Raw genomic sequence first — 23,735 nt, 5'->3', positions numbered from 1 at the left:
GGTACTAGGGGACGCAGTTTTTCCTTGCCATCAGCTTGCGGCCTTCAGTATGGGGTACAGGGTCGTGTTCAGCCAACTGCTAAGGTCGCTTCACAGGAACCAGGGTTTGGTGAGTTACTGGAACTTATGAAGCGCCAGCAGGAGCAACTTAACCAGCTTACTCAAACTGTAGCCTCCCTGCAGGCCCCCCGTTACCAAGGCCGGGCTCCTCGCAGTGGCCCTCTGATCTGCAGAAGGTGCCAGCGGCCTGGCCATTTTGCTCGTGAGTGTGATAGTGAGCGGGTCCCCTCCCGCCCCCGTGCTAATTCTGTGGCTGGTGTGAACTTGAATACTGTTGAACTTCCTTTTCCCCACCAGCCGGGAAACTGAAGCCCGCTGAGTTGTCGAGCCACAGCTCAGTTGGGGAGTCTTTAGGCTCACAGAAAGGTGCGGCAGCTGAATTAGTGGCTGCTTGTCCAAATATTGAAGTCTCCATTGGAGGAGTTATGGTTTCATGCCTGGTGGACACTGGTTCCATGGTGTCCACCGTCACTAAGAGCTTCTTTCTGGCACAATTCGCGCCTTGGGACCAGGATCGCCTTCGCTCCTGTCACTGGCTACAGCTGCGAGCAGCTAATGGCCTAGCAATTCCATATATCGGCTACTTGGAGCTCGATGTGGAACTTTGTTGCAAGGCGATACCCCGCTGTGGGATCCTTGTAGTTAAAGACCCCTCTGGTGCCATGTCTCCTGACCCTGGAATCTTGGGGATGAATGTGATTCGCAGGTGTTACAGGGAGCTGTTTGGTACATTTGGCACCTCTCTTTTTGACTCTCCGTTTGTTTCACAGGCACCTAGTCCAGTTGTGGCAGCTTTGCAGAGGTGCCATCAGGCTGCCACTGAAACCCCAACGAACCCCACAGGTGCTGTGAGGGTCCGGGGCAGGTGAGCTGTGCGTGTACCTGGTGGGACAATGAAGTTAGTTGCGAGCACCTGCCCAAAACAGTTTTCTGGTCAATTAGTATTGTTCGAACCCCCAGAAGCTGGTCTGCCGGATGGGTTATTAGCTTCTCCTTGCCTTGTACAGGTTGTTCAGGGTACAGTGTATGTCCCTGTGGTTAATGTTGGGGCAACTGAGGCTCTACTTTATCCAAGGACTGGCCTTGGCACCCTTGGGTTTGCACAAGTTGTCAGTCTGCCTGCCGGTGTGACCGAGGAGCCAATGTGGGCTACTGTTTCTTCCCAAGCAGCTACCCCTTCAGTGCTAGATAGGATGGAGGCGCTGGATCTGTCTGTACTGACTGAGCAGGAGCAGACAGGTGTAAAGTCATTGCTGTGCAAGTACCATTCTGTCTTTTCCACTCATGATGGTGATTTGGGCTGCACTAATCTCATCACGCATGACATTCCTCTGCTTGATGATGTGCCGGTCAGACAGAGATACAGGTGCATTCCTCCGTCGGAATATGAGGCAGTGAAGACCCATATTCATCAACTTTTGGAGTCTGAGGTCATTAGGGAGAGCAGTAGTCCCTACGACTCCCCCATTGTGCTGGTTCGGAAAAAGGATGGCAGTTTGCGGTTGTGTGTGGACTACCGCCTCTTAAACACTAAAACCCGGAAGGATGCCTTCCCTTTGCCACGTATTGAGGAGAGTCTGGATGCGCTTTCGGGAACCCGTTGGTTTAGCACGCTTGATCTGGCCAGTGGTTATAACCAGGTTCCAGTGGCTGAGCAGGACCGGCTCAAAACGGCCTTCTGTACACCTTTTGGCCTTTTTGAATTCAATCGGATGCCTTTTGGCCTGTGTAACGCCCCAAGCACCTTCCAGCGGCTGATGCAAAGGATGTTCGGCGACCAGCAGTGTCAGTCCGTACTGCTCTATCTGGACGACATTGTTGTCTATTCATCCTCTGTCGAGCAACATCTGCAGCGTTTGGAAATGGTGCTTGGTCGGCTCCACCAGGAGGGCCTGAAGGTGAAGCTTGATAAATGTGCATTCTTCCAACAGGAGGTCACCTACCTGGGGCATGTGATCTCGAGCCAAGGGGTCTCCACCGACCCCAAGAAAATTGAGGCCGTGGCTAACTGGCGGCGCCCCAGTCATGTTTCAGAGCTGCGCTCCTTTTTGGGTTTTGTCAGCTACTATCGGCGCTTTGTAGAGGGCTTTGCTAATCTGGCAGCCCCTCTGCATCGGTTGGTGGCAGAACTAGCTGGCACAAAGTCTAAGAGAAGCTCAGGTCAGGCTCTGGGGGCTGCATGGACCCCACAATGTGAGGACAGCTTTGAGGCCTTAAAGGCAAAATTGGTCTCCGCCCCAGTTCTTGCCTACGCTGACTTCTCGCGCCCTTTTATTCTAGAGGTCGATGCCAGTTACAGTGGTCTTGGGGCTGTTCTCTCCCAGGACACAGACAGCAGTGTGAGACCGGTGGCCTACGCCAGCAGGGGCCTTCGGCCCACGGAGCGAAATATGTCTAACTACAGCTCAATGAAGCTGGAATTTCTTGCACTCAAGTGGGCCATGACGGAGAAGTTCTGGGAGTACCTGTTGGGGCATAGGTGCATTGTTTACACTGATAACAACCCGTTGAGCTATCTCCAGTCTGCCAAGTTAGGGGTCACCGAGCACCGGTGGGCTGCCCAATTGGCTTCTTTTGATTTTGATATTAAGTATCGTTCAGGCCGCAGCAACAGGAATGCGGATGCACTTTCGCGGCAATATGTGTCTGCTTCGCATGTGGTTGCTGATTCTTTGCTTGGTACTTCAGTTCCTCTTAACATTCAGCAAGGCCCACACCTAGGCCCAGTGGCATCTCACACTCAGTCTGCTATTTCAGTTTTTCCCTCCCATTCTGTTACCGATCTCTGTTCCTTGCAGGAGGCAGATCCCCTCCTGAGAGTTGTGCTGCCATTTTGGCGACGGAACACACCGCCTACCTGGGAGGAGAGGCAACGGCTTCCCAAAGCAGCCCTAGCCCTCTTGCGCCAGTGGGGCCGCCTAGTGGAGAAGGATGGGGTTCTTTTCCGCCAGGTCTCCCGCCCTGATGGAGGAGAAAGGTGTCTCCAGCTCATCTTGCCTGCAGTTCTCAGGCAGGAGACCTTGAACCAGCTTCACCAAGAACATGGTCACCAGGGCATTGAACGGATGACCGAGTTGGTGCGGCAGCGCTGTTATTGGCCAAATGTCCTCAGACATAAAGCAGTGGGTGTCCAAGTGTGAGTGTTGCCAGGTCGCTAAGGACTCTGGACACAGGCAGCATAGTTTCATGGGCCACTTGCTTGTCTCCCGACCCAATGAGATCTTGGCTATTGACTTCACGCTGTTGGAGCCTTCCCGAAACGGGTATGAAAATGTACTGGTCATGACTGACGTATTTAGTAAATTTACTGTAGCAGTGCCTACACGGGATCAACAGGCCTCTACTGTGGCCCAGGTTTTGATCTCCGAGTGGTTTTACAAATTCGGCATTCCGAGCCGTCTTCATTCAGACCAAGGAAGGAGTTTTGAGAGCGCACTGATTAATCAGCTCTGCCTTCTGTATGGTGTGGCAAAGTCCCGTACTACCCCGTACCATCCTGCAGGTAATGGACAATGTGAGCGGTTTAACTGAACCCTACATAATCTCCTTCGGACTCTTCCAGCATCACGGAAGCGCGACTGGGTTTCTTGTTTGCCTCAGGTGCTCTTCTGTTATAATACAACTCCTCATCAGAGCACAGGAGAGTCTCCGTTTTATTTGTTGTTTGGGCAGGAGCCCCAGCTTCCTGTTGACTTCCTTCTGGGCAGAGTTCAGGACCCCGAGCCGGGTCAGGTACATGATTGGGTGGCTGAACATCAAACCAGGCTTTGAGTTGCTTTTGAGGGTGCTCATGAGCGCTTGTTGGCAGCTGCTGACCGGCGAAAACAACGGCACGATCAGCAGGTTCGGGAGGCACCTCTGTCGGTGGGGCAGCTGGTGTACTTGAGGGACCATAGTCATAGAGGGCGCCAGAAAATCCAGGATCTCTGGAGCTCAGTGATTCACCAGGTGGTGAGGGCACCTGTTAGTGAAGGGGCGGTTTACACTGTGGCTCCAGTGAATGAGCTACAGAAGGTCCGGAACGTGCATCGGGACATGCTGAAGGCTGTAGTCCGGCCTGAAGCTGTGACTCCTCCACCGAGAATACCCTCTCTGCCTACCCAGACAGCACCCGATAGTGAGTCTTCTTGTGACGGTGACCTGTGGGTCTTGGTCCCTGAAACACCTCATCCACCATCTGCAGCTGTTGCAGATGTTTTGTGTCCCACCAGCCCTTCTGTTGCGGCCCCTTTGCAGGCTCCACCGGTTGTAGCAGGACCGCCAGTACCAGAGCCGCCAGTTCCTTCATTGTCCCCAACTGATCAGCCAAGTACAGGTCAGCAAACATTGCGTAGAACTACTCGCTGTACAGCTGGTCATCATTGTAATGTCCATCACTTTCCTCGATCTGCTGGTAACAGGGACAACGCAACTGTTGGGGCCCCGGGCCCTGTGTCCCATGCTCAGTTTGCAGTGTTCAGGCCTTGGTGTTAGCCCAGCATTTTCTGTACATCTTCGGGTCGACGATACAAAAGTGGGGGGTAGATGTGGCCGGGTGTTGTTCCCCCTTTTTGCCACTGCTGGGCACTGTGACGGCTGGGCACTGCGCCAGCGGCGCAGGTACTGATGGCGGGGCGGTGCCAGGTGCAGCGCAGGTATTGATTGCGGGGCGGTCCCAGGTGCGGCGCAGGTATTGATTGCAGGGCGGTGCCAGGGGAACTTTTAAGTTCAGGGCTGTGGCGGCAGTACAGGTCTCTTCCGCTCTTTGCTGACTCCCGTGGTGACTGGTGCAGCGTGGCAGCGCTGTGTGGCGTGGCAGCCCCTTTGTTTGGTGCGTGCACCGTGTGTTGGTGTTTCCCATTCGGGCACCCTGAGTTTCCTCCCAGGTGAGTACCCTGCTGTCTTTCTTCCTTTCGGTTGCACGTTAGCGTGTGTGGGAATCACAAGATCTCCGCTCCTTTCAGCGCGGCCGACGGGAGAGAGAGAGCGAGAGATTCACTGGCGCGCCACTGTGTACGGTCACTTGCTCGCTCCGGTACATAAATTCCACGTTGTCTGCCTGCCCTTTTGTCTGACGTTTACCTTGCTAACACAGAGCGTAACTTTTAGGCTGTGCGGTTGAGCCAACCATAGAGGCCTATATCTTCCGGGGGCTTGGGGATTTGCTGCGCTGCTTGGAGCAACTGCCTGCCCGCTGCTATCATCACTCCCTGGACTACACTGCTGTTTTGGTTCTGGTTATTTTTGTATTCTTCTGGTTTCTCTTTGTTTCGTTTTTGGTTCCGTTGCGGCGTGGGGTCAGTGCAGAGAGGACTCTGCTTTGGTTCAGCGGCTGACCGTAGCCTGGACCCATTTTGTAAGATAAGGCTAATGGTGTTACGCACCGTCTGGAAATGCGTGGCTGTCCACGCCTCGTGACACGGGCCTTATGAAGAAGACCTTCACAAATTCACAAAGTTCTTTTTTTGTTTGATTGTCTAATGATAGATTTAGTAATTTGTTTGGTATTTTGGTTTCATTTGTATTGTGTTAATCTGATTTGTTTGTATATTTATATAAATTTATTTTGCTTCATTTATTGTTTTTTTTTTTTTAGTTATTAAATCATTGTTTCTTTTGGATTTCTTTGTTTAGTCCACACCAGTTTGTTATGTTTATGGGCATGTCGTATTAATCTGTGTTTTTCTGCTGCTTTCAGGTGCTGTGGGCTGATTGCGGCAGTTACTCCCTGGTGGTGGTGCGTTCTTCACGGTCCCCTCCCTCCTTTTTTTGATTTTGTGTGCGTGTGCATTTGCAGTGTCACGGGTGATTCATTTGAGGGACTCCTTCTTGGTTATCCTGCCGCATGGTAAGCCCCCAGCCCTGTGGTTTTATATTTTTCTGCCCATTTTATCGAGTGTTTGATCTGGTGTGTGATTTTGTTTATTTTCTTATGATCAAGTTTATTAATAAAATTGATTTTTGAAAACACGTCCTGCCCAGTGGTATCTGACCTGCGTGGCTAAGTTCATGGTGACTTTAGATTAAGGTTGCCTGAGCTCCTCATGCCACATATTGTAACTCCTTATCAGGCTGCCCCAATAAGTCGTTAAAGACTCTCCAGCTGGTCCAGAACGTTGCTGCTCGTGTTCTGATGAGAACTAAGAGAAGAGACCACATTTCTCCTGTACTGGCTTCTCTTCATTGGCTTCCAGTAAAATCTAGAATAGAGTTCAAAATCCTTCTCCTCACCTACAAGGTTCTTAATGGTCAGGCTCCATCATATCTTAAAGAACTCATAGTACCGTACTACCCCACTAGAGCACTGTGCTCCCAGACTGCAGGCCTACTGGTGGTTCCTAAAGTCCTCTAAAGTAGTGATGGAGCCAGAGCTTTCAGCTATCAGGCTCCTCTCCTGTGGAATCTCCTTCCAGTTTGGGTTCGGGGGGCAGACACCCTCTCTATATTTAAGAGTAGACTAAACCTTCCTTTTTGATATATATAATATATACACACACACACTGGCTGTTGTCTATGCTAAATAGCACTGATGAGGAAAATACATCTGACATACTGTAGTGAAAGACAAAATGGACTTGTCAGTTAGCCTTTTATGCTAAAAGCGTGAGGTCTAGTCCAGAGACAACAAACAATGTAATGTTGCTGGGCCAGGGCCATTTTATCTGGTACAGACTGGTTGGTGTGCTTGTCTTCTCTTTGATGGGGTTAGGGTTAGGCTCTGATAGTTTTGTTTTTTTTTAGAACAGGTTTTGTCAGTAGGCTACCCAGTCTACTGTTTGATATTATGCCTGATATTTGAATGTAGATCCTCTGCTTATAAGCACACTGCTGTGCTGTGTCCTGAGGCTGTGTGTGTGTGTGGTGGAGCACTCCACCTCTTTCATAAGCTTCGTCCTTGCCTCCTTCAGCTCACAGTCAGTCAGGACCTCCTGGCAGTGCCATCAGGACTCCATCAGTTTACTTGATTCAGATAGTGGGACTTTTCTTCAGTCATGATTCGAGTTTCTCCATCCACGACTGTGTTGCTCCTGCTTACAGTGAGTACAGAAGGATTTTCCTTTGTCTTTTACCTGCTGTCTGCCTGAATGTTTTTATTTTTTATCATGTCTTTATGTTTTTTGTTTTGCTTTAGAAAAGTCTTGTTAATCCTCTATGGATTTGTTTCTCTGGAGGTCTGAACTAAATCATACTGTTAATGGTTATAATGGACACAGTAGCTGTAAACTGTTGCTTAGTTTTGGTAGAACTAGGGTAGAGTGTTTGTTCTGTGGGATACCTGCATAAATAAATACATTTATGCAGCAAATTTAAAAATAAATAACAATAACATTAAGGTTTAGGAGTGTTTACGCCTTCAGGTCATAATTATCTTGTTCATGTTGACCCAACAATACCTGGCTGCCGTGGCAACACAGATGTTGGCTGGGCTGTCAAACAGATACTCAGAATCATTTCTCGTCCAACAGCTTTCTAAAGTCTCATGAGGTTGTCTACATATAAAGTTGTAGAGTAATTTGTTTAATAATCAGTGCAGAAAAGGTCAAGGCCTACAACCTGCAGTGGATCTTAGTCTGAAAATATATTTGAAGATACTCAAGAAGGCATGATTTTCCTACACTAGAAGATTTGTAGATAGACATTGTAGACATAGAAACCAGGGCTGGTCTTGCTATGAAGCTGAGCTTCCTCCATCACTCTCCTTCTTGGTCATATAGCCCTCACACAGCCTGGGGGTGTTTTTGGGCTCATTGTCGTGCTGAAAAACAAATGCAAATGAACCAAAATTCTTAAATTTGGACTCATCAGACCAAAGTACAGATTTCCACTGGTCTAGTGTCCATTCCTTGAATTTGCTCGTCCAAGCGATTCTCCTCTTGTTGGTGTTCTCCCTGAGTAGTGGCGTCTTTAACCATGAAGGCCTGTTTGACACAGTCTCCTCTGAACAGCTTTATGTTGGTGTGTCTGCTACCTGAACTCTGTGAAGCATTGATGTGGCTCTAATCTGAGGTGCTGTTAATCTGTGGGTCCTGAGGCTGGTAACTGATGAACTCTTGGTCTTCCTTTCCTGGGGTGGTCCTCATAAGAGCCAGTTTCATCGTAGCATCTGTTGTTTTTTTTGTCCTCTGCCTCTTAATATTCATTTGCAACTTCCTGAATGTAATCAGTCAATTAAGGGTTCATAGTGAAGTAATTACAGCTTTTGTATCGCAGCTCCACGCTATTGCTGTGGTGAAGGCCGACTGGGTTACCCCACCGATGCTTCTGAGGGAAAATAAAGACTACAGTGAGGGATATATTGCCAAGGTGAGTCATTGCTTGTTGTACTACAAAAAAGTGGCACAATGTTATCATCCATCACACAGAGAGGATATATGGCTGAAAAAGCCTGTAAGTACCTCAAGTGCCCCAATGTATTCATTGCTCCAATGTCATTGAAACAATGACATTTCTTGATTTTAAAAATGGTTTGATAAACAATCAGGGAATTTTTAGAAACTGTAACCACCACATAAAAAAAAGTTTAACAGGGAGACGAGTTAGAGGACTGCATTTACTCATAGCACACAAACACAAAAAGATGAACTCTGAACACAAGTACCCAATAAAAAAACAAAATGTGGGCTATCCAATTAAAAACATTTAAGGAGGCACGCAAGAGCAATAGTTGTTAATTAAGAATTGAATGATTGGAATGTTTTAAACCATGTATTAGAGGGGGGGCAGTTTGAATACAGTTCTCCAGTGAGTCTTTGGGATTTTCAACGTGATACAACAGCATATCCAGGCATAAAGAAACAAATATTCTCCAACCATGTTTTGTAAAACTTTTATTTCAGTTACAGTTTATTTCATTTACAGTACAATTATGTACAGTGTAGTTTACTCATGTGCATGTTTATCTTCATTCATTGTCTTGTGGAGTTTGAATCTTTTTGTGAAATCTTGGTGAAGTAAACGACTCATTGCCTTCCATCTGTGTCATCAAGGCAAAATTCTGAAGGCAGTTAGAAAAAAGGGTCAGACTCAGATAAAATGTTTTAAAATTGTCTGTTTATCAAAACTCCACACACTCATGTCCATCTACGTGTGAGTGCCAGAGGTTTTCTTTTTGAACATGTTTGAAGATTTCAACGTTTCTTCAAGAGCACAGATGTCACAGTATCGTTACACTTACTCGTCCACAAAGATGAGAACACAAACATCAGTTTCTCTGAGGTTCAGTGATGTTTGTTACTAACATTTGGACGATCAAATCTGAAATAAAAAACACCAGAGACACCGGGGGGGAGCACTGGAACATTTTCAGCATCCCCAACAAAGAGGGGGGCATCTTATCACAGACAAGCATGTATCTGCAGGGTGGAGGCCTCCAAAGAGGAACCCAACAAGCCAGACAAGTTGGAGTGGCAGTAAAATGCTTGAGGGAATGCACTGATATCTACACTGTTGCCCATAAAGTTGGAATAAAATGTTTTTTACCTCTTCTCATGAAATGATTGTGACAATGTGATTCATTCTTGATAAATAAAGTGTATATCTTCCCAACTTTATTGATCAAACTCTTCCAAACATATCACAGTGAAACTTAAACCTAAAATGCTTGAGGGAATGCACTGATATTGATATGTATATTGATTATTGTTCAACAACAAATGATGGTTTGGAGTTTTTGCTTTTTCCCCTCTCATAAAGGTTTTCAGCTATTGTTGTTTCCTTCTGGTGCACTAAAATTAATATGAAGATGAGTTTTGTTGAGCTGAATCAGCTCTTGTTTCACTTTGTTTCAGATGCGTTCAGATCTTGATTGGGGCAATACAAGTATTTTCTACTTTCTAGAAGGCATTGGTGCGAGCCAGTACCCCTTCCACGTGTTTGTAGTCCACCCTACAACTGGACTTATTCATCTGACCAAAGTGCTTGACAGGGAGGAGATCAATGAGTACAATGTGAGTTATACATGACAGATTAGATTTATTTGACTTTAATATCATTTTTTCTTCATATGATTCAGTAATTCCTGCTCTTTATAGCTAATATTTAGATATTTTGCAGCCATTTGCTACACATGAAGCTTGTAAGTGCACCTGCTAAGACAAATGATAAAGACGACAACATTTGACTTTTGTATTTCAGCTGTCAGGTGTTGCTAAATACCATGATGGCAGAGAAGCAGAGAAAAGAATTGACATACGAATCAAGGTTTTGGATGATAACGACAACGCTCCAGTGTTTGGGGTCATGGAGCCTGCTGAGGTGAATGAGCTCAGCCCGCCAGGTTAGTGTTTCTGTTTTTGTGTACAATACAACGGTTATCCTACATGAGACTGAAAATAATAGAATATACCGACATTAACAATTACATTTCTAACTGTTTCATTTAATGCTGTTGTTTACAGGGACCTTCGTTAAGAAAATAACTGCAACTGACGCTGATGAACCAGGTCATGTGAACTCTCAGATCGCCTATACCATCGTAGATCAGAATCCACGTCATGACATGTTCTACATCACCAATGACGGAAGCATCCATGTCAAACAGAATTTCCTCGACAGAGAGGTATTGACTACATATTCAGTGAACAAGTTGGCAACAGTGGGCTGGAGTCCTTCCCCTGTGCCAATCTATTTCTTTCTGTTCTTACCCTCTTTTATTGTTTTATTATTGCTGAGTCTACAAAATAAAGACATCATTGTTTACTGTGGTGGAAATTTGTCTGCGAAGGACTAAACACATGAAATAAAGCACAAAACACAGATTAAAAATATTACTGTACAATAACTGGAGAAAAAACACATTCACAGGGAAACTGTAGTTAGAGGAAAAGGATCACAAAGACACTCCTGCCAGTCTTACCAAACTTCAAACCAACAGCATTTCACAATGTCCCTCCTTTATGTCATCTACTGTGGAGGAAATGCAGCATGCTTGTTGACCCAAATAGGTTAAAGAACATTTACTGGTGTGGATATTTAGATCTGCAAGCTCATTAAGTTCATACTAAGAATTCCACAGGCTGCACAGCATTCAAAAGAAAAGGAGAGTTCAATACCTTTCCCCCTTATAGTATCATTTCAGGTGCTAAAAATGTTCATTCCCTGGTGTATGACAGTATTGTACATACTGTGCTTTAGCTTGATAATTTGCTGTACTATTGTTCTAACTCTGCGTGACTGTCTTCTTATTGCATTGAATGACAGTTGTTGTTCGTTCTAATCCAGTTGGACCCATACAGCAAACAGTTTACACAAAAAGTTAACCCACAATTTCTGATATTCCAATGTTTTCTAATTTCAGAGAGCAGATAAGTACATTCTGACGGTGAAAGGACAAGACTTGAATGGTCAACCGTGGGGAAACAGTGGTACCGGCACTGTTACCATTAATGTTCTAGATGTGAATGACAACGTTCCCACTCTGGAAAAAGAGGAGGTAGTTTTCTTTCTCACACTCTTCTATATCAACATGTTGGTATACATAAACTGTACATGTCGTGACCCCGGGCCCGCTCCCTTAATAGGTCCTTATTGGATCCCCGGCCACCAGCAACATGAAACAGACAAGATGTAGTTTACCCATTTATTTGGCCCTTCCTTTTGGTACACTTTCAGACCATCATAATCAGCAGACACACTAGCCAGGCAGTTCCAACACAAGTCCATGAAAAAAACACGTGAGTAAAAAGAGTTCAGAGCATTTGCATTACAGTGGCACCAAACACACAATTCATAACCACACAGTAAAGTCACCGCAACCCACACTATGCTGCTGGCAGTATGCCGTAGCCACCTTAACATTCGTAACCAGAAGGGGGTGGGGGGGCCACACACACACACACACACACACACACAAATGGACAGACAGACAGACAAACAAATTAAATAACAACCTCCGTCTGGGGGGGACTGGCGGCTCACCCCTTACCATCCACGAGGCCCACTCCCCGAGCGGAGCAAACAAAAGAAACACAACCCCAACCAGTCCAGTTTTCCCTACTCGGGCACCCCAAGTCCATCCAGGGCTGCTCCTGGTGAGGCCTAATGTCCTCACTGCATGTAGGTCATTCCAGCAGACATCCTTGGCTCCCAACAAGCGTCTCCTGCATCAGCAGTGTGGGCCCTCAGGCTGTTCCCCTCGCTCAGCCAGTCACTCCTCTTTGAGCAAGACGGACCCTCAGTGGCGTGGCCCCAAACTCCCACCACTCTCCTGCATCCCCCAGTCTTCCTAGGTCGGAACTGGTTCTTTGCAGTGACACACACAACACCGACAGGGAGAGAAAGGTGGGGAGGGAACGGGGGAGAGACCAAGAGGGAAAAACAGTATGCAGGCAGCCAAACTAACACACACGGCCCAGAGGCACCAGTCCCTCTCCACTGCCGTCCTGGTTCTTGTCACTCTACCGCTGCTTCTACCTCTGCTCTGCTCGAGTGCCAGAGTGTCTCCTGTCTTTGTCCTGCTCAGCAGCCAGTCAGTCTCTCCAATCGTCAGCAGCTAGCTGCTGATTGCCAATTAATTGGCAGGACTGCAGGTAGGCCACCCACCGTGGGCACAACCAAAACAAGACAAAAAGCACACATCCCTGGCTGGGATGTGACATATATTGATGCAGGAAGGATAATAAGGTACTTGTACATGATAATTATCTTGTTCATATTGACCCAACAATACCTGGCTGCCGTGGCAACACAGATGTTGGCTGGGCTGTCAAACAGATACTCAGAATCATTTCTCGTCCAACAGCTTTCTAAAGTCTCATGAGGTTGTCTGCATATAAAGTTGTAGAGTAATTTGTTTAATAATCAGTACAGCAAGGGTCAAGGCCTACAACCTGCAGTGGATCTTAGTCTGAAAATATATTTGAAGATATTCAAGAAGACTTGATTTTCCTACACTAGAAGATTTGTTTGCCACCTCTATATAGAAACCAGGGCTGGTCTTGCTATGAAACTGAGCTTCCTCCATCACGCTCCTTCTTGGTCATATAGCCCCCACACAGCCTGGGGGTGTTTTTGGGCTCATTGTCCTTCTGAACAACAAATGCAACTGAACCAAAATTCGTAAATTTGGATTCATCAGACCAAAGTTCAGATTTCCACTGGTCTAATGTCCATTCCTTGAGTTTGCTGGTCCAAGCGACTCTCCTCTTGTTGGTGTTCTCCCTGAGTAGTGGCGTCTTCAACCATGAAGGCCTGTTTGACACAGTCTCCTCTGAACAGCTTTATGTTGAGGTGTGTCTGCTACTTGAACTCTGTGAAACATTGATGTGGCTCTAATCTAAGGTGCTGTTAATCTGTGGGTCCTGAGGCTGGTAACTGATGAACTCTTGGTCTTCCTTTCCTGGGGTGGTCCTCATAAGAGCCAGTTTCATCGTAGCATCTGTTGTTGTTTTTTTGTCCTCTGCCTCTTAATATTCATTTGCAGCCTTCCTGAATGTAATCAGTCAATTAAGGGTTCATAGTGAAGTAATTACGTCTTTTGTATCGCAGCTCCACGCTATTGCTGTGGTGAAGGCCGCCTGCTTTACCCCACCAGTGCTTCTGAAGGAAAATAAAGACTACACTAAAAAGGAACATATTGCCAAGGTGAGTCATTGCTTGTTGTACTACAAAAAAGTGGCACAATGTTATCATCCATCACACAGAGAGGATATATGGCTGAAAAAGCCTGTAAGTACCTCAAGTGCCCCAATGTATTCATTGCTCCAATGTCATTGAAACAATGACATTTCTTGATTTTAAAAATGGTTTGATAAACAGTCAGAGAATTTTTAGAAACTGTAACCACCACATAAAAAAAAAGTTTAACAGGGAGACGAGTTAGAGGACTGCATTTACTCATAGCACACAAACACAAAAAGATGAACTCTCTGAACACAAGTACCCAATAAAAAAACAAAATGTGGACTATCTAATTAAAAACATTTAAGGAGGCACATAAGAGCAATAGTTGTTAATTAAGAATTGAATGATTGGAATGTTTTAAACCATGTATTAGAGGGGGGGCAGTTTGAATACAGTTCTCCAGTGAGTCTTTGGGATTTTCAACGTGATACAACAGCATATCCAGGCATAAAGAAACAAATATTCTCCAACCATGTTTTGTAAAACTTTTATTTCAGTTACAGTTCATTTCATTTACAGTACAATTATGTACAGTGTAGTTTACTCATGTGCATGTTTATCTTCATTCATTGTCTTGTGGAGTTTGAATCTTTTTGTGAAATCTTGGTGAAGTAAACGACTCATTGCCTTCCATCTGTGTCATCAAGGCAAAATTCTGAAGGCAGTTAGAAAAAAGGGTCAGACTCAGATAAAATGTTTTAAAATTGTCTGTTTATCAAAACTCCACACACTCATGTCCATCTACGTGTGAGTGCCAGAGGTTTTCTTTTTGAACATGTTTGAAGATTTCAACGTTTCTTCAAGAGCACAGATGTCACAGTATCGTTACACTTACTCGTCCACAAAGATGAGAACACAAACATCAGTTTCTCTGAGGTTCAGTGATGTTTGTTACTAACATTTGGACGATCAAATCTGAAATAAAAAACACCAGAGACACCGGGGGGGAGCACTGGAACATTTTCAGCATCCCCAACAAAGAGGGGGGCATCTTATCACAGACAAGCATGTATCTGCAGGGTGGAGGCCTCCAAAGAGGAACCCAACAAGCCAGACAAGTTGGAGTGGCAGTAAAATGCTTGAGGGAATGCACTGATATTGATATGTATATTGATTATTATTCAACAACAAACGATGGTTTGGAGTTTTTGCTTTTTCCCCTCTCATAAAGGTTTTCAGCTTTTGTTGTTTCCTTCTGGTGCACTAAAATTAATATGAAGATGAGTTTCGTTGAGCTGAATCAGCTCTTGTTTCACTTTGTGTTTCAGATTCCTTCAGATTTCGATAATGGCAAAGGGAATATTGACTACTTTCTAGAAGGCATTGGTGCGAGCCAGTACCCCTTCCACGTGTTTGTAGTCCACCCTACAACTGGACTTATTCGTCTGACCAAAGTGCTTGACAGGGAGGCGATCAATTGGTACAATGTGAGTTATACATGACAGATTAGATTTATTTGACTTTAATATCATTTTTTCTTCATATGATTCAGTAATTCCTGCTCTTTATAGCTAATATTTAGATATTTTGCAGCCATTTGCTACACATGAAGCTTGTAAGTGCACCTGCTAAGACAAATGATAAAGATGACAACATTTGACTTTTGTATTTCAGCTGTCAGGTGTTGTTAAATACCATGATGGCAGAGAAGCACAGAAAAGAATTGACATACGAATCAAGGTTTTGGATGAGAACGACAACGCTCCAGTGTTTGGGGTCATGGAGCCTGCTGAGGTGAATGAGCTCAGCCCGCCAGGTTAGTGTTTCTGTTTTTGTGTACAATACAACGGTTATCCTACATGAGACTGAAAATAATAGAATGTACCGACATTAACAATTACATTTCTAACTGTTTCATTTAATGCTGTTGTTTACAGGGACCTTCGTTAAGAAAATAACTGCAACTGACGCTGATGAACCAGGTCATGTGAACTCTCAGATCGCCTATACCATCGTAGATCAGAATCCACGTCATGACATGTTCTACATCACCAATGACGGAAGCATCCATGTCAAACAGAATTTCCTCGACAGAGAGGTATTGACTACATATTCAGTGAACAAGTTGGCAACAGTGGGCTGGAGTCCTTCCCCTGTGCCAATCTATTTCTTTCTGTTCTTACCCTCTTTTATTGTTTTATTATTGCTGAGTCTACAAAATAAAGACATCATTGTTTACTGTGGTGGAAATTTGTCTGCGAAGGACTAAACACATGAAATAAAGCACAAAACACAGATTAAAAATATTACTGTACAATAACTGGAGAAAAAACACATTCACAGGGAAACTGTAGTTAGAGGAAAAGGATCTGTCTAACTTAAGACACACAAAGACACTCCTGCCAGTCTTACCAAACTTCAAACCAACAGCATTTCACAATGTCCCTCCTTTATGTCATCTACTGTGGAGGAAATGCAGCATGCTTGTTGACCCAAATAGGTTAAAGAACATTTACTGGTGTGGATATTTAGATCTGCAAGCTCATTAAGTTCATACTAAGAATTCCACAGGCTGCACAGCATTCAAAAGAAAAGGAGAGTTCAATACCTTTCCCCCTTATAGCATCATTTCAGGTGCTGTTTATGCCCTGGTGTATGACAGTATTGTACATACTGTGCTTTAGCTTGATAATTTGCTGTACTATTGTTCTAACTCTGCGTGACCGTCTTCTTATTGCATTGAATGACAGTTGTTGTTCTTTCTAATCCAGTTGGACCCATACAGCAAACAGTTTACACAAAAAGTTAACCCATCATTTCTGATATTCCAATGTTTTCTAATTTCAGAGAGAAGATAAGTACATTCTGACGGTGAAAGGACAAGACTTGAATGGTCAACCGGGGGGAAACAGTGGTACCGGCACTGTTACCATTAATGTTCTAGATGTGAATGACAACGTTCCCACTCTGGAAAAAGAGGAGGTAGTTTTCTTTCTCACACTCTTCTATATCAACATGCTGGTATACATAAATTGTATACTGGTGCGAGATGAAATGATTTTCATGCTCATGTCACAGATCACACATTAAAATGCTAATGAAGTGTGGAGTTAAACAAACACCACAGAACCCTGTCATTATCATCTCATGACGCGCTTTCCTTGCAGTATGAGGGCAGCATTGAGGAGAACACACGTGGTGTAGAGGTGATGAGAATCAAAGCAGAGGACCTGGACCTGAAGGGAACAGACAACTGGGAAGCCGTGTTTGACATTGTCAAAGGCAATGAGGCAGGGTACTTCAGCATTACAACAGACCCCAAGACCAATGAGGGCATCCTGATGCTTGACAAGGTACCACTGAATGAGCAACACAGCAGTGTTTTCTGCACTTTTCATTGAGAAGAAATATATTTGTGGGTCTCCCAGTCCTTCGTGGCATAAATGCAGTAAATGCAGCTGCTACACAGAAAATGAAAATAAGGAACTTGTCCATAATGAAAAAATAGGAGTAGACATGACTAGTAAAAATTCAATTAAAAATAATTTAGAGACAACTGGAGACCATCTTGCAATGGGATAATACCAGCATTGAAGCCAAATCAGTGTGTATGCTGCACTGGAACACATGACACAAGAGAAGAGAGTTTAGAGAAATAGGAAAACTTACAGATTTATTCAATATGCTAAAACCTCCAGAAATCATGGTCCCTAATTATGGCCATTGAAAAAGTAATTTTATGATCCCAGGGAATGAATAACACTGCACACACACATACACACACCTGTAAAGTTTCATGACTGCATCTTACATGGTTGAGATGCTATCACTATGACAAAATCTGTCCACAGACAGACACGCAGACTCACAAGGTGAAAACAATACCCGCTGTTGCGGCTGGTGATCAGGTTTGAATGTAAATTGATTTTAAGCTGTCTGTAAAATACAGAAGGGGCTCAAATGACAAGTCACAGGGGCAGTGTTAACTCAAGGTTGAGGTGTCACTTCAGCCTCTACATTAGGTAAACATGGATTTAACAAGCACCATCAATTTGCGATTTACTTAAGGTGAATTAATATTTGTCTAAAAGCCCAGGAGGTTCCCTAATCTTTATGCTCCTCTCCGGACCCTGTTGGGCTAAGCAAGATAGCCCATATGTCTTTCTCTCTATCCACATCCTCCAGGTCCCACTGGGGGGTCCTGAGGCATTTTTGGTCCAGATTGAAAATGTAGGCCCTTCATATTGTTTTGGGTGTGCTCCCAGCTGAAACATTTCCACATCAGATGCACCTACCACCTCAGCTGTCTTCTCAACACAAAGGAGATAGGTGTCTGACCTCCTCATTATGTTTCTAAGGAGTCCAGACACTCATTTCCTTTGCCTGCATCTGTCATCTTACTCTTTCAGTCATCATTTTGGAATGTCCACCAAGCGCTTTGCCTTCAGGCTCACTCCCTCTGCAAGATTACTGTTAACTGTTGATTTTACACTCCATTGCATACTCTCTCATGAAAAAGATCCTAACATATTTGAACTCTCTCAGTTGCAGTTGATTACAAACAGAATTAGTGATAAGACGCTATCCTGGTGGAGCCCAATGTCCAAGAATGAACATGAATTCCTGCTGAACATGTGAACAAAACTCTCACTCTGGTTACACAAGATGCTGTACATTACACACATACATGTACATATATTTTATGGACATAAAATATGTGCGCATTTGTATGTACTGTATATAAACATTTAAAGGTACAGCACATGCATATAGACATGCAAAACATAAACATGTATAGACACCATAGAAACAAACAACTATAGCAATCTGATGATTGTTAATCTCGGAGAGCATCTAATACAATATGGCAAGGTATTCCAGATGTTGAAACCACAAACACAAAATCCAACTTTTGATGTAACACAGCATCTGCATTTCAGACCTTGTTTTATTCCATTGAATGACCCTGTATTGACAAACGTCAGTATCTGATTATTGTTATAATAATCATCTTCGTTGATTTTGTTTGTGTGAACCTTTTCACAGGAAGTGGATTATAAAGATGTGAAGGACCTTAAACTAGGACTGGCTGTGAGAAACAAGGCTCCACCATTTGATGGACCCGGGGCAGATACTGGAGCAGGAGGTGGGGTAGCATGTGGTGTGGGTGCAGACAGTGGATCAAGTGGTCCCAAAACTAAAACCTATCCAATCAAAATCAATGTGAAGAACAAGCCTGAGGGGCCAGCTTTTGACCCCAAAGTCAAAGCTATTCCCATATCAGAAGGAGGTGATTCCAGCACCATTAAGGATTTTATCGCCTACTACCCTGCAATAGATGGAGACACTGGAAAAACAGCTGAGAATGTTTGGTCAGTGCATACACAAACATATACACATTAAAACCTCTGCACTTCTACAATTAATGATAGTAACTGACACAACTTGTCTGTTATGTAGGTATGCCAAGGGCTCAGACCCTTACAACTGGCTAACCATCGACCCAAACACAGCTGGGATCAAACTGAACAAGATGCCTGACAGAGAATCTCCCTACCTTGTCAATGGGACATATATTGCTAAAGTGCTGTGCATTACAAATGGTATGCTCTTCCACTTTGTGTCTGCTCCAGCAGCAAATCTTTTACATGTCAGACTAGAGCAATTAGTGAAAAGTAGCTGGAAATAATATCCTACAGTTTCTGATCAGTTGTGAGCTGTGATATAAACACGTATCCAGTAAGCCACTAGCTACCTACCACAAATATCTATCACCATTACACTGGCTATTTGTGGTAAATAAACACAGCCCAGCAAAATAAATTTTCATAAATGAAGTAGAAAGAAAATTTGCCACACCTCAGCCTGAGCAAGGGCAAAAAGTTGTGTATATCTGTTGTCTACAAGGAGGGGAAGTGAAGTACTTTTCTCTGAAGAATGGGAAATAAAGGAAACCCTGAATGATCTGTTCTTATTTATGTCTTTCCAACACAGATATGCCCCCTGAAACCGCCACTGGAACCATAGCCATCCAGGTGGAAGATATAAATGACAACTGTCCCACCCTGACCAGTAGCATTAAGACGATGTGTACCACAGCTGATTCTGTCATTGTGAACGCTAAAGATGAGGATGAATTCCCTAATGGACCTCCTTTTGACTTTACCATCATCCCAGAGGGCACTGAGGGCAAATGGCAGGTGGAGCATCTTAATGGTGAGGAGAATACTGCCGATTATTTACAAGTTATACATTGCTCTGTGTCAACATGAACTGGTGTCTGCCACAGATTTGTTTCCTTAAGGGTTACTAAAGTGAAAAGTTCAGATTCTACACATGAGTTGCTTCAAGCTTTAGAAATAACATGGAATGAATTGTATGGATCTGCTATGGATCTAAGACAATTGTACTTACAAAGGCAAAGCACAGTGCAGGTATACGTCCAAGGAAAAGGTAGTGCCTTCACCTAGTTGGATACCAAACAGATGCACAGGCAGCGCAGGGTGGTTTCCTGCTGATCATGTGTGGGTAGCTTAAAGCATACTGATTTTATACACTTGCTGTATGTTTGTCTTGTTGCCGACAGACACTGCAGCTATCTTGAGGGCCCAGGAGCCCATTTGGCCTGGTTTCTATAAGGTGGAATTTATGGTGAAGGACAAGCAGGGCCAGGCCTGTCCACAACCACAGAAAGTGCAGGTCCACGTTTGTACATGTGAGGATGGAGTGGTGTGTGGACAGCGAAGGCCCAATGGTCAGCCCAAGAAACGAGCAGAGTTTGGACCTTTAGGCATCGGACTGCTATTCCTGGGACTGTTTCTCTTACTATGTAAGTATGACTTGATGCTCATTCTGATGAAGGGTTGTGTGATGAAACACCAAACACCTTTGCTGTGTTCAATACAATCCCAAAACAGGTTAAAATGAGATTAGGTCCAGTTTAAACTAGCTCTTTAAAATGAATTTCAATGTGAAAACCTTCATATCTTCTTTTTTTTAAATGACCACAACTCTTGTAAATTAGGCAAAAGATAATGTGTTTTAAATACATTTTCTGGTACTTTTAAATGCTCCAACAACTACAAGGAAAAGTATTCAGATTAGTGTCTCAGAGCCCCAGGCTTGTTAAAGGTACATTTAAATGTGTGGAAGGTAGATTCTGCAGCAGGCTGCACGGTGGTGTGGTGGTTAGCACTGTTGCCTCAAAGCAAGAAAGTTCAAATCTGCTGGTTTGCAGTTTGAGCCTGGAACCTTTCTTTGCTGAGTTTGCATGTTGCCCAAAGACATGCAGGTTAACATAAGTGGTGACTCTAAATTGTCTGTAGGTGTGAGTGTGAGTGGTTGTCTGTTTCTATGTGTCAGCCCTGTGATTGACTGGTGACCAGTCCAAGGTGTACCCCGCCACTTGCCTAATGTCAGTTGGGACTGGCTCCAGCCCCCGTGTGACCCTTAAGGATAAGCGGTATGGATGGATGGATAGATTCTGCAGCATGACCACTGCTTCAAGCGGCTTGATCTTTGCTGAGGTGCTGGAAGCATCAAAAACTGCAGGATGATTCAGCTGTTAGCTTAGCTTTGCCTCTCGGTTGAAGCCTAGTATAAAACTGTGTGTGTGTGTAGATAAAGGTGCAGATTAGATGCATGTAGACTCTGTGTCTGTGTGAGCAAACTAACATCAACTTAACTTTATGGCTGCACAGTAAACTACAGCACATCACAACAATCAAACTCAATGAACATTAAAGCAAATCAAAACCAATACATTCACAAGGTTAAACCATTGTTTAGCCATGTATAGTTATGGTATGCTACATATGTCCAGTTAGAGTTTGATACCAGTCCTCAAAAGGGAAGAAGAAGGTCCTTCAGTGTGCTGCTTTCTCAGCCTGTTGATGAACCAGGCTGGAAGAAGGTTGTGGTTCTTTGTCCTTGCTGTCCTGGTTGCAGGCTGGAGGAATCTGGTCTCTCCTTTGTCCCTTGCTAATTTGCAACTCAGTGCTAACTTGCTGGTGTGCTCCTGTTGCTTTGAAGATCAGCTATCAGACTTCAGGTCATACCTGCTGATGCTGATAAGCTTGGTTCAGGACTTTGTGTTGCTGCCATGAAAAAGGTGGTCTGCTTGGTACAGACCACACTGAGGCTGGAGCTCTGGGAGGAGACCTCTTCTCAGTCCAGTTGAGAGATCAGACAGAGTTGAGAGTTAAGACTTTAGACCCTTGTGGGTCCAGAGCCGGGATCAGAGAGAGAGAGAGATCAGTTGGGGAGCTCTGGTTTTGTGTCCTGAGGTTGAGAGGTCATGTGTCCCTCATTGGCCAATAGTGGCGGTAAAGCTGGGCCCAGGGGTAATTTAGCACCTATGTGTGAAAACTTAAGGACTCTGGGAAACTGAGTTCAGCGAGGGAGCTCTTCGTTCAAAAGACAAAGAAACATTTAGTCCGCACCATTTTCTGGTGAAGCCCAACAGTTGCTAATAAAGAACAAAATGGCTTCCTATTACAAGAAAGGACACAACCACTTTTCTATGGTACCAGGTACATTGAAGCTGCACCTCCTCTTTTGGAGGACCTTGTATAATCGCTGCAGACCCCAAATCTCACTTTGAGAACCACTGTGTTGTACTAATACTGTGTTGTTGCTTTTACAGTCATTCTTCTGTTGCTGCTCTTCCGCCAATGTCTGCCTGGGGGCTTCACCAAGATGCATTTCGGCACCAAATCACATCTCATTAACTACCACACTGAGGGTCAGGGTGAAAATACGGTAAGACCTTCTTTATCCTTTAAACACAACTCCACTCCACTGTTGAGGACAGGAAGGGTGTCATATATTGATCACTATTGCTATTGAGATGATGTCTATTTGAAAGGAGTGAAGTGTACTTGGTCAACAAAAACAATAAACTTGCTGAGGATTTCCTTTTTCTCTTTGAACAGAAGGTGGACAGTGGAAACAAGAACCTTGAAGGGAAGGACAGTCTTTTGGTTTATGACGAACAGCTGAATTGAACAATTGTGCGCGTGACTGGTTTCAGAAAAGATTCAAAAAGTCTCAACAAATGTTGAACTGGCAAACCGCCTCGTCCACCTCAGCAAACCAAAAGTCACATCGTTTAAAATGGCTTGTGTATTACAGTAAGAAAATACAGAATCAGCCTATCCATATATATCATGATACTGACATTTGGGGTTCAACGTTTGGGTAATTTTTCTATGTGTGTTTACATATTTTTTTCTTTGGAAAGCACCTCAAGCCTTTTTATTCACCTGGGTTTGTTTTGACATGCAACATGCACAATAGTTACAACTAAATTGTACTGTGCTTAGAAAATACATGTCACACCTATTTGAATTACAACTCATGGTGCACATTGAATCTTGAGATTCTTGTCAACATGATCAGTTCTGCGTTTTTTTTGCTTATATTAGAAACTTGAATTCTATTCCATATGAATTGTGTGTGTGATTGTAAAGGGTACAGTACTGGATAGGCAGGTGGGTTTGTGGGTTATGGAAGGGTTAGCTTTGCATGTTATTTCAAATAAAGAGCCTCTGATGTAATATAACCACTGAGTGTCGGGTGCAGACTTGTTCCATCATGTGACTCCAGTATCAAGCAGTCTGTGGCTCACAGAAATGTCTGTCTTGCTCAACAGACTGTACATAAATTGTGTGTGTTATTGTAGTTTTTGTATGTGAGGACCACAGCACCAGAAGCACAGTAAATGTTTCATGTTTTACCGAACATGGTGCCATGAGTTTCTCCACTCCTAACTTTTGTTATTTTAGGAATCAGGCATGCAGCTTTTTTCAGCATGGGGGCGGAGGTGTCATAGTTTAAGTCAGGAGAAGTAAGAACAGAAATGTTTGCCTCGTCCTGCTTTCTAGTCTTTGGGTGTGGGTGTCAGCCTCCTTGTCACATCACAAAAACCCACAAAAAAAACTTTTATTACTCACTAATTTAATGTGTGTTATTTTATGCTACTGGCAGATAACAAACATCCTTCATGACTGAGACAAACTTAATCCTGGTTACATTAATGAATAAATAAAATCAGCACATCGTAATAGACTATGTACATCCTATTGTTCCATTCTTGAAGAGTTCCACACTTTATCCTGATGACAATAAAGCCTGAT

At 44.1% G+C, this 23,735-nt stretch overlaps 1 protein-coding gene across 1 annotated transcript in view; it reads left to right on the top strand.

The window, feature by feature from the left end:
• LOC139203266 (desmoglein-2.1-like) overlaps positions 1–23,735 on the top strand; it is a 52,756-nt gene that overhangs the window by 24,050 nt on the left and 4,971 nt on the right. The window contains exons 4-17 of the mRNA XM_070832958.1: positions 10,174–10,315; positions 10,437–10,597; positions 11,336–11,470; positions 13,525–13,620; positions 14,928–15,086; positions 15,274–15,415; positions 15,537–15,697; positions 16,447–16,581; positions 16,767–16,952; positions 18,646–18,971; positions 19,060–19,202; positions 19,594–19,815; positions 20,186–20,428; positions 22,244–22,286. Coding sequence (XP_070689059.1) covers positions 10,174–10,315; positions 10,437–10,597; positions 11,336–11,470; positions 13,525–13,620; positions 14,928–15,086; positions 15,274–15,415; positions 15,537–15,697; positions 16,447–16,581; positions 16,767–16,952; positions 18,646–18,971; positions 19,060–19,202; positions 19,594–19,815; positions 20,186–20,428; positions 22,244–22,286 — 2,294 coding nt within the window. The remainder of the gene's footprint in view (positions 1–10,173; positions 10,316–10,436; positions 10,598–11,335; positions 11,471–13,524; positions 13,621–14,927; positions 15,087–15,273; positions 15,416–15,536; positions 15,698–16,446; positions 16,582–16,766; positions 16,953–18,645; positions 18,972–19,059; positions 19,203–19,593; positions 19,816–20,185; positions 20,429–22,243; positions 22,287–23,735) is intronic.

This window comes from Pempheris klunzingeri, chromosome 6 (assembly GCF_042242105.1).
Source record: "Pempheris klunzingeri isolate RE-2024b chromosome 6, fPemKlu1.hap1, whole genome shotgun sequence".
Classification (NCBI taxonomy): domain Eukaryota; kingdom Metazoa; phylum Chordata; class Actinopteri; order Acropomatiformes; family Pempheridae; genus Pempheris; species Pempheris klunzingeri.
Note: the sequence above shows the minus strand (reverse complement) of the source record. Positions and strands in the feature narration are given on the sequence as shown.